The sequence below is a fragment of the Petaurus breviceps genome, unplaced genomic scaffold (genome assembly GCF_028583685.1).
Source record: "Petaurus breviceps papuanus isolate PSGF00001 unplaced genomic scaffold, PetGlider_PUasm1.0 98, whole genome shotgun sequence".
In the NCBI taxonomy this organism is placed as follows: Eukaryota; Metazoa; Chordata; class Mammalia; order Diprotodontia; family Petauridae; genus Petaurus; species Petaurus breviceps.
In genome coordinates this window covers 35,664,547-35,679,490 of record NW_027187460.1, presented here as the reverse complement: position 1 = coordinate 35,679,490, position 14,944 = coordinate 35,664,547, and the positions used below count along the sequence as shown (strand labels likewise).

At 38.5% G+C, this 14,944-nt stretch overlaps 1 protein-coding gene across 5 annotated transcripts in view; it reads right to left on the bottom strand.

Annotated features, from left to right (window-relative positions):
• ENPP2 (ectonucleotide pyrophosphatase/phosphodiesterase 2) overlaps positions 1-14,944 on the bottom strand; it is a 200,513-nt gene that overhangs the window by 8,114 nt on the left and 177,455 nt on the right. For all 5 annotated transcript variants that reach the window (XM_069081248.1, XM_069081247.1, XM_069081249.1 and 2 more), the window contains 3 exons: positions 14,581-14,658; positions 6,080-6,212; positions 1,151-1,307 (listed from right to left, as the gene is read on the bottom strand). In XM_069081248.1, the coding sequence (XP_068937349.1) occupies positions 1,151-1,307; positions 6,080-6,212; positions 14,581-14,658 (368 nt within the window). The remainder of the gene's footprint in view (positions 1-1,150; positions 1,308-6,079; positions 6,213-14,580; positions 14,659-14,944) is intronic.

The following is a 14,944-nucleotide window of genomic DNA, read 5'->3' as shown; positions in this document are numbered from 1 at the left end:
TTTTCCTTTGGGTTCTCAAACCCTAAGCTCTGGGTTCAGACTAGCAATTCAGCTGGTGTTGGAAGCCTTACAAATGAAGACCAACATTCTACCCTGATTAGAACTATGAGCTCATGAAAGTGTTTACTGAGCCCAATCCTTGGGTGTACAATGCAAAACTTGGGAAACTCAAATATATATCTTCATTTATTAAGGGAGGAGTTTGTTTGTTTGTTTGTTTAAACACAGTTCTTGAATAATTAGTTTGGGGAGTAAGAGTACAAACAGAAGCAGAATCCAAGAATTTGCTGGCAGCTTTTTCAGCTGTGGACATTTACTATAATTCAGTCATTCTTTCTTAATGCTTACAGAGGCATTGTGGCACAGTGGGCAGCGTCAGGAAGACTGACGTTTTGACCTTGCACTGGGCAACATTTATATAAACCTAGGCATCATCACTTTATTTCTCTGAGCCTTAGTTACCTCATCTGTAAAGTGGGGATAATAACAGTACCTACCTCAAAGGGTTGATATGGCAACCATTAATTAAGAGATTGAATTGTGATGAAAGATCAAATGAGATAAAGTATATAAAATGATCCACAAATTTCAAAGCGGTATAGAAATAACACTACTCATAACCATCATAAAAATCATCACTATCATCTTGAGAGGCAATCCCTAAAAACTGGACTGGGAGCCAAAAGATCTGGATTGAAGTCCTAGCTTTGCACCAGTTAGATGTGTGACACTGAGGCCAGTTAATCAACAACCACGTATTAAGTGTTTACTATGGGCCAGGAACCATGCCACGTGCTGAGGATAGAAAGGGGGAGGGAGGGCAAAAACAGGTCTAGTCTTCAAAGAGCTTCCAATCTAATGGAAGAGAGAAAGTAGAAATAACGTGGTCCATATGAGATCTTCACAGAATAAATGAAAGACAGTCTCTTAACCTCTTGGGGACTCCATTTCCTCTCCTGAACAATGCAGATAACATTCACAGGGTTGATTAAATGAGATAGCTTGGGAAAAACTCATCTGAAAACTATTAAAATGGTATAAAAGCTGGAGAATCTTTCCTGGATGGCAGGTCGCCTTATGCAAAGTCACAAGGTGGTGTTTATGTAGGTCGAACATCATACCCACTGCCCTAGCATCCCTCTGTACTCACATTGCAGCTCTCCTCATTGTCTGGTCGGTGAGGAAGGACGAAAGAAAAGACTGAGAGAGGGCCATCGCACTTGTCAGCAGGCTGAGTGAAATCCAGGCAGCTCGTAATGATGCTGTAGTAATGAGTGGGGATTGGAATGGAGCTTCCTTCAACGTGCCTGATAGAGGAAAATTTTTTTAAATGACACATAATCTTCTTTCTTTAACAACAGTCAAGACACTAAGATTAACTCCCACATATGGTAAGATAATTTCTCATTTGCAGACAAGGGGGTTAAAATATACACAGTTCAGCCTGGCTGTCCCTCGTATGTGGATCTCTGTACCCCCTCATCTCTGACTCTTAGATTCAAGTCTCAGCTAACATCCTACCTTTTGCAAGAAGTTTTGCCCAATTTCCCTTACGACTAATACCTTGCCTCTGTTGACTATCTCTAATTTATCCTGTTTATAACTGATTTCCATGTAGTTACTTGCATGTGATCTCCCCTATGAGAATGTTAATTTTCTTGAGAACAAAGACTGTCATTTGCCTTTCTTTGTATCTCCAGCTCTTTGCACCATGTCTGTACATTGTAGGAGTTTAATAAATATTACTTGTCTAATGCACCGATTCAAGACCCTCCGCCAGCTAGCACCAACCTACCTTTTTCTAGTCTTATTTCTCATAACCCCCACTCCCACCCCACACTCTACATTCCAGGCAAACTCCACAACTAGCTTTTCTCCAAACTCACCATTCCATTTCCTTGTCTCTGCACACTTGCCCAATCTGTGCCCCATGATTAGAAGACACTTTTTCTCATCTCCACCCCTTAGAAGCCTGCTCAGCTTTGAAGGTTCAGCTCAGAAGCCACCTGTTCCACATCTTCCCTGATCCCTCCAGCTCTCATTCATTCTCTCTGTCTCTCCTCAGATTATCTTGTCCATAACTCCTTGTTTTCATATAAAACCCCTCAGTGTAGTATTACCTTCCTTGAGGGCCAAGCTTTGTTACTATCTTCATATCCCCCATGACTTGCACACAGGAAATCCTTTAAAAATGTTTGATCGATTAAATTAACCGGAGAGTGGAAGATGGGAGGTATGAGGTATGTTAAATAGGTTGTATGTTAAAAAGGCTGATGCCAACTGAAATCCATGGTACTGAGGGAGGGAAGGGAAAGGAATAAGCATGTATATAGCTCTTCCTATGGGGTAGGCACTGTGCTAAGCACTTGATAAATATGTTCACCTGATCTTCACAACAACCCCGTGAGGCAGCTGTTTTTATTAGTTAGCTTTCTCATTTGCACGATTCCCCTTATGTTCTCCTGTATGTTTACTGACATATAAATTTATACTGACGTATAAAGGACATATGTTCATCCCCTTCCTTTCTAAAGAAATGGACAAACACACTGCATTGGCAGACCCTGTGAAACATGGATTCCAGTATTCTCTCTGAGAGTCCTACAATAATCCAAATGTCCTCAAAGCTGGATCTAATTTATCTGAACTACAATGTGCTGCAGTGATGAGAACATTCAATTTAAACTCATAGGACTTGAGTTTATTACTAGCTTCTGGCTTTATTATTTCTGAGTCCAATTACTTAATTGACTTTGGGAAAATCACTTTACCTTCAGGGTTTCAGGTTCTTTATCCATAAAATGACCAGCTTGGACTATATTATCTCTATGGCCCCTTCCATCTCTAAATCTAATAGGAAGTGGGGTGGCTAGGTGGCACAGTGAATAGAGCTCTGGCTCTGGAGTCAGGAGGACCTGAGTTCAAATCTGACCTCAGACACTTGACACTTACTAGCCATGTGACCTTGGGTAAGTCACTTAAGCCCAACTGCCCCTCAAAAACAACAACAACAACAAATCTAATAGGAAATAAATATTAAGAATTTAAGGAGAACATGTGGTTTCCTATGGAAATAGCACAAGCTCTGGAATCAGAGAACCTGGGTTCAAATCCTACCTCAGTCTCTGACTACCTGTGTGAATTAGACAAGTCTCAATCTCCAAAGGCCTGAGTTTTCTCATCTATTAAATTCAATAAATCTATTAGATTAAATAAAGTTGTTTTTTTTTCTTTTTGCTTTTGTGGAGGGGGAAGGGCAGGGCAATTGGGGTTAAGTGACTTGCTCAAGATCACATGGCTAGTAAGTGTGTCAAGTGTCTGCGACCAGATTGGAACTCAGGTCCTCCTGACTCCAAGGTCGGTGCTCTATTCACTGCACCACCTAGCCACCCCAATTAAACAGTTTCTGAAGTCCTTTTCAGCTCTAGATCCATGACCTGAGAATCCTATGATAAAAGTTCCTGACTTCCTTTAAGTCCTATTCAAAGTCTCATCTTTTACTTGAACGCTTTCCCAAATCTTCTTAATTCTGGTGCCTTCCCCCTGTAATTATTTCCTATTTATCACCTATATTTCCTTTGACTTGCTTTGTTTATATTTGTTTGCATGTTGTTGCTTTCCCTGCCCCCACCCCCATTAGATTGGCTATAAGCTCCTTCAGGGTAGAGACTGTCTTTCGCATCTTTTTGTATCCCCAATGCTCAGCACAGTGCCTGGCATATAGTAGCTTCTCAATAAATGTTTATTAAATAATTGTTTGAAGTCTCAAGTATAAATAGTTTTCTTATTAGTATATACATATATAAATTAACAGCTCCTTACCAGTTATCTTATTATCTTAACTTTGGTCCAGGGCTATAAATAATGTAAGGGACTGAGCCCTAGACCTGGAGTGAAAAGGTTCTGGTAACGTACATAAAGCCTGGGTACTATGCCTTCCCCCATCATTTTTTTCTCTTTTTTCCTGCTTCGCATGTCCTGGCTTGCTACTAAGTAGCTAGTATACTATCATGGTGTGTAAATCTTTACAAAACTATTCTGCTAGGCATGGTGGTGCACATACACAATTCTTGCTACTAGAGAGGCTTTGGTTGTTGGATTGTTTGAGTTCAACAGGCTAAGTGGACTGGATGTCCACACCAAGTCTGGAACCAATATGGTAAGCATCTGGGAACAGGCTGCCTAGGGAGGGTCAAACCAACCCAGGTCAGAAACAGAGCAGTTCAAAGCTCTTGTGTCAATCAGTAATGGGATCAGGCTCAATGTCTGCTGCACTTGCATCCTCCTCCCACCAAAAAAAAATGTCCATTTCCACAGTTTTACTATTTAAAAACAATTAAGTGATACAAAAAGGTTACCAACAAACACACAAAAAAGAAGAAAATAACAGCTTTTCACATTTTCACTACTCATTGTGAGGAAATTAGTGATTGGTCATCAATCAAATCTGTAAACACGAGAGCAGGAGCTGAGAGAGACCTTAGAGCTCTACTAAACCGATCCCCTCATTTGACACATGAGGAATCTGAGGCCAAGAGAGGTTGAATAACTCACCCAAGGTCACACAGGCAGTGAATGGCTATGTGAGGGCTTGTAACCAAGGTCCTCTGACTCCAAATCCAGCACTCTTTCCATAATACCACCCTCCCATCATCTTAATTTTAGCTCAAAACCTAATATTAGTAGAACTGTGGAATCTCCAAGTTGGGAGGGACCTCTAGTCCAAGCTATACTTATAGGCAGGTGGTCATCGAGTTCTTTGCTTAAGACTTTTAATGAGTGAGAACCTACTACCTCTCCCAAGGCTTTCCATGTTACTTTTAGATACATCTGTTAGGTAAGCGTTTTTTTTTTCCTTATATCCAGTCTTATATGAAACTTCCTCTGTGTAAATTCAGCCCTGTTGCTCAAGTGCTACTCTCTGGGCCAAGCCTGTATTTCAGATGAGTCACTCTCGTACCTGTGGACAATGCTTCTACCAGCACAAGGTGTAACCCAAGCCTGTTTTCTCATATTGTAAAATTTTTGTCTCTGTTGTAACTTAAGTCCTCCATGAAGGGCTTAGCCAAACACTGAAAGTCTTTTTTTTTCCTCTGGGCCTTTAGTATTTCATAGATATTTGGGCTACACTCAGGCTATCCAACTCTCCTTATATGACCAGGCTGTTATACAGCATTTATAATGATGGAACATTAGGGATGGGGAACCTGCGGCCTTGAGGCCACATGTGGCCCTCTGAATCTAAACTTCATAGAACAAAATGTTCTGTATTTGGATTTGAGGTTTGGATTCAGTCAAAGAGCTGTGCTTGAGGACCTAGAGGGCTATATGTGGCTGCAAGTTCCCCACCCTCGGATACATTATCATCCTCTGTGCCTTTGTTCATATTATTCTCTAACACCAAAACCACCTTTCATGTCCATCTCTGCCTTTTTACATGTCTTATTGTACCACCTATACTTCAAAGACCCACTCACCTGATGCCTTTTCCATGGAACCTGCCTAATTCTAATTGTAATTAATATAGATGTTGTTAATAACACTGCTTATGTACTTATATTTCAATTTGTATCAAATTTACTTCAGTTCGTGTCCAATTTCTCCTACTAGATCATAAACTCCTTGAGACCAAAACTATGTCTTATCTGGATTTCTTCCCTAGTACCTAGGCTTCTATATTATAAATAACAGGCATGTCTTTATATGTTTGTTGAATCAATATTTGAGTTAAAGGAAATTAAAAACTGGAGAACTAATGAGGAGAGATCCAGATGGAAGGATTTCAAGAGCATAGTCTCTTTTAATTACCCAAATATTTGAGATATAACTTTTAATGACCTCTTGGAATTTAAAAACAGAAGTTTAATTTTAAAATTTTTAATTAAATGTTAATGTAATTAATTTGAATTATTAAGTATAGGTAAATCAAATTAGTTAATTAAATGTAAATTAAAGTCATTGTCAAAATTAGTCAATTACAATTATTAAACTTGTTAATAAAATCTATTCATGCATTAAAATAAATTTAATGCTAAATTGAAATTAACAAAATTCTAAAAAAGGAAAATTTGAGTCTTACTGTTTGATCTTGTCTTGTGTATCATGTAAGCCATCATAGTCATAGTCAAAAATGGGTCCACTGATGACATTGACTCCATTCCTTTCAGTTGCATATCTTTTCACCAAAACCCTTTGGAAATAATTCCAGATTCCTGTCCCAAGACATAATCTCGAGTGAGTAAAATACTTTTACTTTAACTGAATGTTTGGGAATACATTTCACTGTGCCAAAGACCAGTGACTTAACATTCTCAGTCAAATATATCTTCCTTCAGAAGCTCAGAATTTACCATATCTAGAATTCACTCCCTCTACATGTTAGAATTCCTTTCTTCAATAACAGCTCATGTAACTTCTACATGAGACTTTTCTTGATTTCCTCCCCCACCACACATACAACCTCAGTTGTTCATACTCTCTGATTTCTTTTGGCCCCTCAGGTTGAGAAACAAGTCACTGAGTCATGTTATGGGGGAGCAGACAATCTGGTCTTTAGCCTCCATTTTCCTTGTGTGCTATCTAGATGATGGAGGTTCAATGGAAAAAGGTTTACCTCCTTCAGAAACTTATTTATTTACTTCTGAGAGAAGTCCAAACCACAGGGTGGAGCTTTGAGAAGAGAGGACTAATGGTACTCACTGGAGGAAGAGACTTAAATCATTTGTTTATAGACTACTACAACTCCTTTGTTTTGTATGCATTTTCTGTTGGGTGAAATGTAAAAGTATTGTCCTGGATCCAACATGCATGGTGAATCTGAGTGCTTGTACAGAATCTGAGAACCTTTTTGCCCACATATGTGAAGACCTAGACATGAATTACATGTTATAGAGAATTTTAGAGGAATCTGGGGATGGGGCATAAAATAACCAAAGAAATAGATTTTTGAGGGACTGCCAAGATTGAACCTGACCCATGGAAGCCGCGGGTACAAAGCCCTAAGTTACATATACTTTACATTCCCTTGTCTGTGTACTATAGAAAGTTTTCACTTTGAATAAGTGGGGTCATTCTACAGACCTCCATATGATGCAAATTTGCACTGGGAGGGGAAGAAAGGAGGAAGAAAGGATGGATGAAAGTAGGAAGGGAGCCATGCTCCCATGAAGGGAGGAGGCTGGCACATGGTTCAAGAACAAATGGGGACCAGGTACAGAGAAGTGAAAGCAGAAGGAGAAACACAAAGCACCAGAGGGAGCTAGGTATTGAGAGAAAAAAACAAGTATGAGGAACTCATTTGGGGGCCAGACATGGACACAGACAGGAGAGAATGGGCAACACAGGGTAGAGACAGTCATGGGTACCTGATAGCAGACACTCAGACAAAAGGTGGGTGGGTGGAGTGGAGCAAGGTTTTCCTTTCTAGATGGTGGAGGTCTCAAGCCAATCCCCTTATCTGACAGCAACAGACGAGGGTCTCTCTACCTGTTCATTCTTCTTTAGGATGGAGGGAGGGTATTTTTTAGGTCAGGGAGGAGGTGGGAGGTCATATAGCATTGAGCTAAAGGCAGTAGAAGAGAGAAAGAGAGAGAACAATACTATACAGTAAAGTTAAGGTAGGTGTTTTTTGGAATGCAGATTTCTTTCGGAATTTTTTAGGTAAAGTCAAATTTTTGTAATGGGAATTTATGTGAAGGAAAAACTGCCTGTATTTTATTTTGCCTGATAGAACATAAGCTCGTTAAGGTCATGGATTACTTTTTTTGGGGTCTTTGTATTCCCAGTACTTATGCATGCTAAATTAAATTAGATTTGGTAGAATAAGAGATCCTGAAATTTTAGCAACATCCCTATTTCTGTATCAATGCTTCTATACAAAAGAAAAAAAATAAACTACAATATTTCAGCTCTGAGCTCATGAGAGAAATAGGATCAGTTAGGAGTAGGAGACTTTTTTGATCTCATCAAGGAGGAATTCATGGGATGATAAAGATAATAACTTACAAAGAGCTATGAGTTCAGCAAAATATATTTGTCAAATATCAGTTATGTGAAATGCATCATATTAAGTAGTGCATATACAAAGGGGAAAACCCTCAAGGAGCTTGCAATATCAAACATTTTCTTATCTCATTCTCACAAAAAATATTTTAAAATATTTTATTGATATTTTGCAGATAAAAAATTCAGTTAAGTGACATAGCTAAAATCACACAGTTAGTGAGGGACAGAGTCTTGATTCAAATCCATGTCTTTTGACTCCAAGTCTATCCTCATTTCCAATCCAACAAATGTTTATTAAATGTCTATTACAACAACAACAATACTTAGCATTTACATAGCATGTTTAGGTTTGCAAAGCTCTTCCCAAATCTTATCTTATTTGATCCCTGGGAGGTGGGTACTATTATTATCCCCATTTTATAAATGAGGAAATTGAGACTGAGATAAAATGACTTGCCCAGGGTCACACAATGTCTAAGGCAGAATTTGAACTCATGTCTTCCTGATTTTCAACACTCTATCCACTGTGCTACCTATTTAATATGAGAGGCAGCATGGAATAAATGGGGGTCACCTGGGTAGCCCTAAAGCAGACCCTGAAGTTGGCACTCACCCTCGAATCAGGAAGACCTGAGTTCAAGTCCAACCTCAGATACTTATTAGCTATGGCAAATCCTTGGCAAGTTGCTTCACCCTGTTTGCCTCAGTTCCTCACTTGTAAAATGACTGAAGAATGAAATGGTAAACTACTCTAGTATTTCTGCTAAGAAAACCCCAAATGGGGTCATGAAGAGTCAGACTTGACTAAAGCAAATGAACAACAATAACATGAAAGAAGTAGATAGCGAGCTGACTTCAATAAGATCTGGGTTCAAGTCTTACCTCTGATCCATACTGGTTATATGTCCCTTAACCTTTCAGTGTCTAAGGCAGATTTCTAAGAGTATTTCCTGCAGAAGACTTACCTTCACAAGGACCTTACCTTCTATTGAAAGAAACTGGGGTTAGAGTTACATATAGAAATACATAAATATAATGGAGAAACTCCTTAGGAAAATATTAACTAAATGCTACTAGGCTTTGCAGTAAACATGGACCATGTGTCCTTTCTATTCTCTGTGGTACTTGGCTTTTGTTGAATAAAGAAAGAAAGAATGAATGAAAATAAAAAATCATGTAGAGCCTGATGTCATCAATCAATTCAATACAACTTAAAGTTTGTATAATCATGCCTTTGGGTTGAATAAATTTACTCATGTCAGTATCACTCTAAGTCTGTCCCCACTGTACACAGATAAAGAAGAGACTTTCTCCAGGGCAGCTAGGCGGCATAGTGAATAGAGCACTGGCCCTGGAGTCAGGAGGACCCGAGTTCAAATCCAGCCTCAGATACTAAACACTTACTAGCCATATGACCTTGGGCAAGTCATTTAACCCCAATTGCTCTGCCTTCCTCCTCCAAAAAGCAAAAAAATAAAACAATAAAAAAGAGAGACTTTCCCTCAAGCCAGTGAATTCTTGCTTTCCAACAACACTCAGCACTGTGCTCAATGAAGCTTCAGACAGAGGCAGGGTTGCTTCAAACAATTACCTTGACATAAGATGGTGCTGTCAATAGACCTGGAGTCAGAAAGACCAGAGTTCAAATGTGACCACTAGCTGTGTGACCTGAGTAAGTCACTTAAACGCTACTTGCCTCAGTTTCCTCAACTGTAAAATAGGGGACAATATAGCTTCTACCTTCCAGGGTTGTGAGGATCAAATGAGACCATTTTTGTAAAGCATTTAGCACAGAGTGTAGCATATAGTAGGCCCATGATGTTTACTAACTGACTGCCTAGGTAGACAGTCAATAAATGCTTGTTCCTTCCCCTCCCCCCCACCAATGTACTATCCAGAAGGATGGTAATAAAAAACAATCCTTTCAATGGCATAGTATTTTAGGGCTTTCCTACACCTTATAGCATTTGAACCAGCAATCTTATGAGGTGGATAGAATAAAGTGTATCTCCATAGATGAGGAGATTGAGGTATAGAGAAGTTAAGCCACACAGTAAGTTAATGGGGTCGGGGGAAGCCTCTGAGATCATTTAGAAGACTATTCCTTTCAACCTCACTCCACTCCTATACCCCCAATTCTCCCCAAGGATTGGGCCATTCCCCTATTCTGGAGGGGCTATAGAGATCCATCTAGTCCAACTCCCTTAGGAAACTGAGGCCTATAAAGTTAACAAGACTTTGATCTAAGATCATATAATTAGTAAGTGGCAGAGCCCAGATACAGACTTGGGTCTCAAGTACAGATGATAGGTGGGCAGCAGAGACTGTCAGCTCTTTGAGTGCCCTAATGCACTCACAAACGTCTACCTTCCAGGCCTGCACCATCCTCCTGATGTAGCACCAAGGTCATTCTGTCAAGGATGCTATCCCAAATGGGATGCCATTAACCAGCAACAGTGGGAAGCATGGAGGTTAATGGCATCAGTGTGTCTACACTTGACACAGCTCTAAATGTGATGTTAGTGGTCTTAAAACAAAGACCATTCAATAAATATCTAGGTGGCACCTGATCAAAGGGTCCTACACACCCCTCACTTGGCTCAAAGATTACTGACAATGTCTTTATCAAAATTTATGACATTTATCACAAGACTGAGTGCTCATGGGTCAGCTTTTTTCCTGTCAAAGGAACATCAAAAAGTAAAGAGGGAGGAACATTTTAAATTTCTGTTTTAGGAGAGAGACAGATATATATATAAGTTAAAATCACTGATTTTAAAATTAAGAATGAGGAGAGCAACTTTTATTTAATGACTACAATGTACTCTAATTTTCCAGTCAAGAGAGAAGCTGGAAAAAGAGAAAGAGACAGAAGGGAAGAAAAAGAAAGCAGTATAGAGAAAAGAGGGGGAAGTCAATAGGTTCTGAAGTTTTAGGCAAATAACTATAGTTAATACTTTCCTATTCAATGAGGAAATAGGTTTAAGAGCATTGTCTCAGACTCATAGTCCTTTGAAAAACCTAATTAGCTAGTTTACCACTGTTCAGAACTCTCCATCTGCTCTTTTTCAAGGGTTTCAATTCAAATGGGATAGACACAGCAATGCACCAAGGAGAAAATATCCTCTTAGTTATAATAGCAATAACCAGATAACCAGATAACCATCACCCTGGGGACCAGAGGAAATCAGCCTAAGGTCAGATTTCCTATGTACTCTCTAACATTTCAGAGATTCTAGAAAAAGAAGATGGGAAAAGGAAGACCAAATGCTAATCTAAGCAGAAGGCACTGAGAGGGGGAGGGAAACAAACCAACACAATGAGAACACTCAAAAGGCCAAAGACCACAGCAATGTGGCATGTGAACAGACCATCCCACTGCTGGGGGAGGAACAGTGAGCCCTCTGTCCGAGACCTGTTGCAATGCCAACATCAGGATGGTACAGTGTGTTTCCTTTATTACTGCTTAGACAAAAACGTGTCGATAAAGAACAAAGGCCTCTAGCAAACCCTGATTTGAGAAAATTAAATGAAGCCACATTCCAAAATAACATTTGCAAAGAATATATTGACATGGGCTCCTAGAATGCTCAAAGTGGAACTGAGAATGATCCAGGAATCCAGTTTTTAAAAAATTTAATTATGTATGCATACATGTTTGTACATGTACATATGTATATGTAACAAAAGCATATTATATATACTATGTGTGTATATATATCTATAAACTTGTCTTATATGTATATATAAAGATTTTGATATCTCTATATACGAAACTCTTGGCAATTGATTCTACCTTTGGATTAAGTTGTTTAGGAGATAGAAGAAGTTAGAATAAAAGGACATAGGCTCAGGAATCAGGGGACCTGGGTTCAAATCCCATTTCTGAAACATCATCTGGATGGTGACTTTGGGAAAGTTATTTAATCCTCCTCTGTAAAATGAAAAGGGGGGACTGGATGGCCTCTAAATTTACAACTCAGTCTATGCTTTTTGCTCAACAATAAAGTAACCATGCCATAATCTCTCTGAACTTTATGTACCATTCCTCTAGTGCCAAGGTGGGCAAGGCACTTTACCTCTCTCAAGATGGGCCTCCATTCCTCATCTCTAAAAGTAAAGGAATAGTCTGCAATGAGGTCTAACATCCTTTCCAGCTCTAGGGTTGTGATTTTGTGTCACTCTTTCCAAACATTTCTCATATGACTCTCCTCATGTACAATTATGTTCCAGTCAAACTAAACTATTCTGGAAATACACAATGAGCTTCCCTGCTTCCAGGGTTTTATTCACACCATTCCCTCCAGCTAGAAATGTCTTCATCATCAGCATCACTGCCTATTAAAAATCTCCCCATCTTCCAATGCCCAGCTCAAATACTACTTGCCCTTACAAAGTCTTTGCCAAGCTCCAAAATAGGCTGTAAAATTGTCCCTCATTCAAACTCCATAAAGACTTTGTTTGTGCCTCTCTCAGGGCACTTAACTATAATAGAAAGCAGAAGTTGATTTGCTCACTTCCTTGATCCTAGTCATTAAATTGTATGGTCACTGAAGTATGAGGCCACATCCTAAGTACTTCTGAGCTCACCTCAGAACAGGAAAGCAATGCCTTGCATGACATCGGGACTCAAAAGATATTTTTAAATGAATCAATTAACAAATTAATTTGGCACAGTTAGGGAACAGAGTGTTCTATTTAAACATGGAACCATTTCATATATAGACCATCAATTTTTAAATTATCAGTAAACAATAAGATACATGCCACTAAACTGTACTGAAAGTAAATTAATCATCCTTCAGTGAATCAGAGGACAGTTCATGAATCTGTGGTATTTTGGACAACATTCTGGGGAAAACACATAAGAGGTTCTTAGTAAATGTTTGATGAATTACATTTTGTTGTTGATATCATTTATCATTTGACTGGTCAAGCACAAAAGCGCTGATTATCAGAAGTCTGAATAATCACTTTTGGCCATAACTCCAAACAGAAAAAAGACAAGCACTAAATATACATAGATTTATATATGTATGTGTATATATTTGTGTGCATGTGTGTACTACATATATATATTACAGATATGTATATTTCCCTAATATATGCAAAAGAGATTGATAAATATGCATGATGATAGAAAGAGGTCCCAGAACAGGAGAAGCCTTTTGGGGGTAAGGAGTTTAGGAGAGGGGTAGGGAATCCAGAACCAAGATTCCATTGATAGAGGGAACTCCCAGTAAGGAAATTCCCTCTACCAATGCAAATTTGTAACTCTCTTAGAGAGTTGCTTGAAGCTCTAGGAGATTAAATGACTTTGCCAAAGTCACATAGCTATCATATATCAGCAGCAGGACTTGAATCCATCATCTTCCTCACTCTGAGGCCAGATCCGTGTTATGCCATGCTGCCTCTTCTTATAGATAAGGGGTCAAAATATATTAACAAGCAGTTATAAAAAGAAAAATCCAAACTAACCATATGAAAATGAAACAAATCACTAAACATAAGAGACAAGAAAATGAAAACAATTCTGAAGTCCAATCTCATACTTGGCAAATGGGCAGATATGATAAAAGACAGAAATAGCTATCATTGGAAAGATAGGCATACTAACATACTGTTGGAAGAGTTGTTAATGAATCCAGCTGCTGTGTAAGAGAATTTTAAACAATTCTATAAAAAAAGTGACTAAACTTTTCATACCCTTTAACCCAGTAATATGACTATTGACCATATACCAGCACTATCTAAAACCAGTTACTGATACAGTGAAAAGTCCCAAAATATTTGTACCAGGATTTTATGCAAAGCAAAACAAAGAAAAACCAGGAAACAAAGGGAGTGCTTTGCTCAGTTAGGGAAAGCCTTGATAAGTTGTCATAGACCATTACTGCATACTAAGAAATAATAAATGAGAAAAACAAAGTAACATGGAAAGAGCTGTATGAATGGATGCAGTGTCTCAAGCAGAACCAAGAGAACAACATATGCAATGACTCTAACTATGTAAAGGAAAACATCACTATGAGACTACAGATCAATGTAATGACCAATCAATCTTCTTTCTACAAGACTGGAGAAACACTTCCTCTTGGTAGAAAGGCAGTGGACTACACATGAAAAATGAAACATATACTGTTTGACGTGGTTAATGTGTCTGTATGTTTTGCTTTAACTGCACTTCTTTGTAACAAGGGAGGGTTTGGAAAGCCCACAATGAAAATGAGTGCAAGGAAGAGGAGGAGAGGAAGACATTAAAACATTTTATTAAAAAAGGAGATCAATCCCTACTCTGTCACTTACTAATTAAATAACATTACGTAAAGCCCTTCACTGTTCTAAGTCTCAGTTTCTTCATATGTAAAATGAAAATTGTTATGGCTTCCAATCTATTCTATTAGATTGTTACAAGGATTGAGATTAGGAGATAATTTCAAATAATTTTTAAATCTATAAAGCTCTATGTAAATTTAAAAAATTGCCAATATCATCAAAATCAAATATGTAGATTAAAAAGGAAAATAGTAAATGTTTAATTTTATTTTCACAATTGCTTAAACTAAATGTACTTACTTTGGAAGGCAGGATACATTGGAATCATGTTAGTTACAAGGAAGGCGTCGTATTTAGATTCTGCAGAAGAGCTCAGATCTAAAACGTTTAAATGAAAACACGGTAATGTTAATTACTTAGACATAACCAATATTAGCTGTGTCAGATTCTCTAATAGGCAGGTCTTTCCTATGAGTACACCTAAGGATTGATTACCTGAGCAAGTCAATCTTTTTCCCTCTTCTCAGTCCCTTTTCTTCTAACCATATTCTCAAATACATAGTCTTTCTCTGTCTTACTCTCCCAAGGAAAAAATGAAAAATGCATAAATATGCATGTAAACATTCTCTCTCTCTCTCTCTCTCTCTCTCTCTCTCTCTCTCTC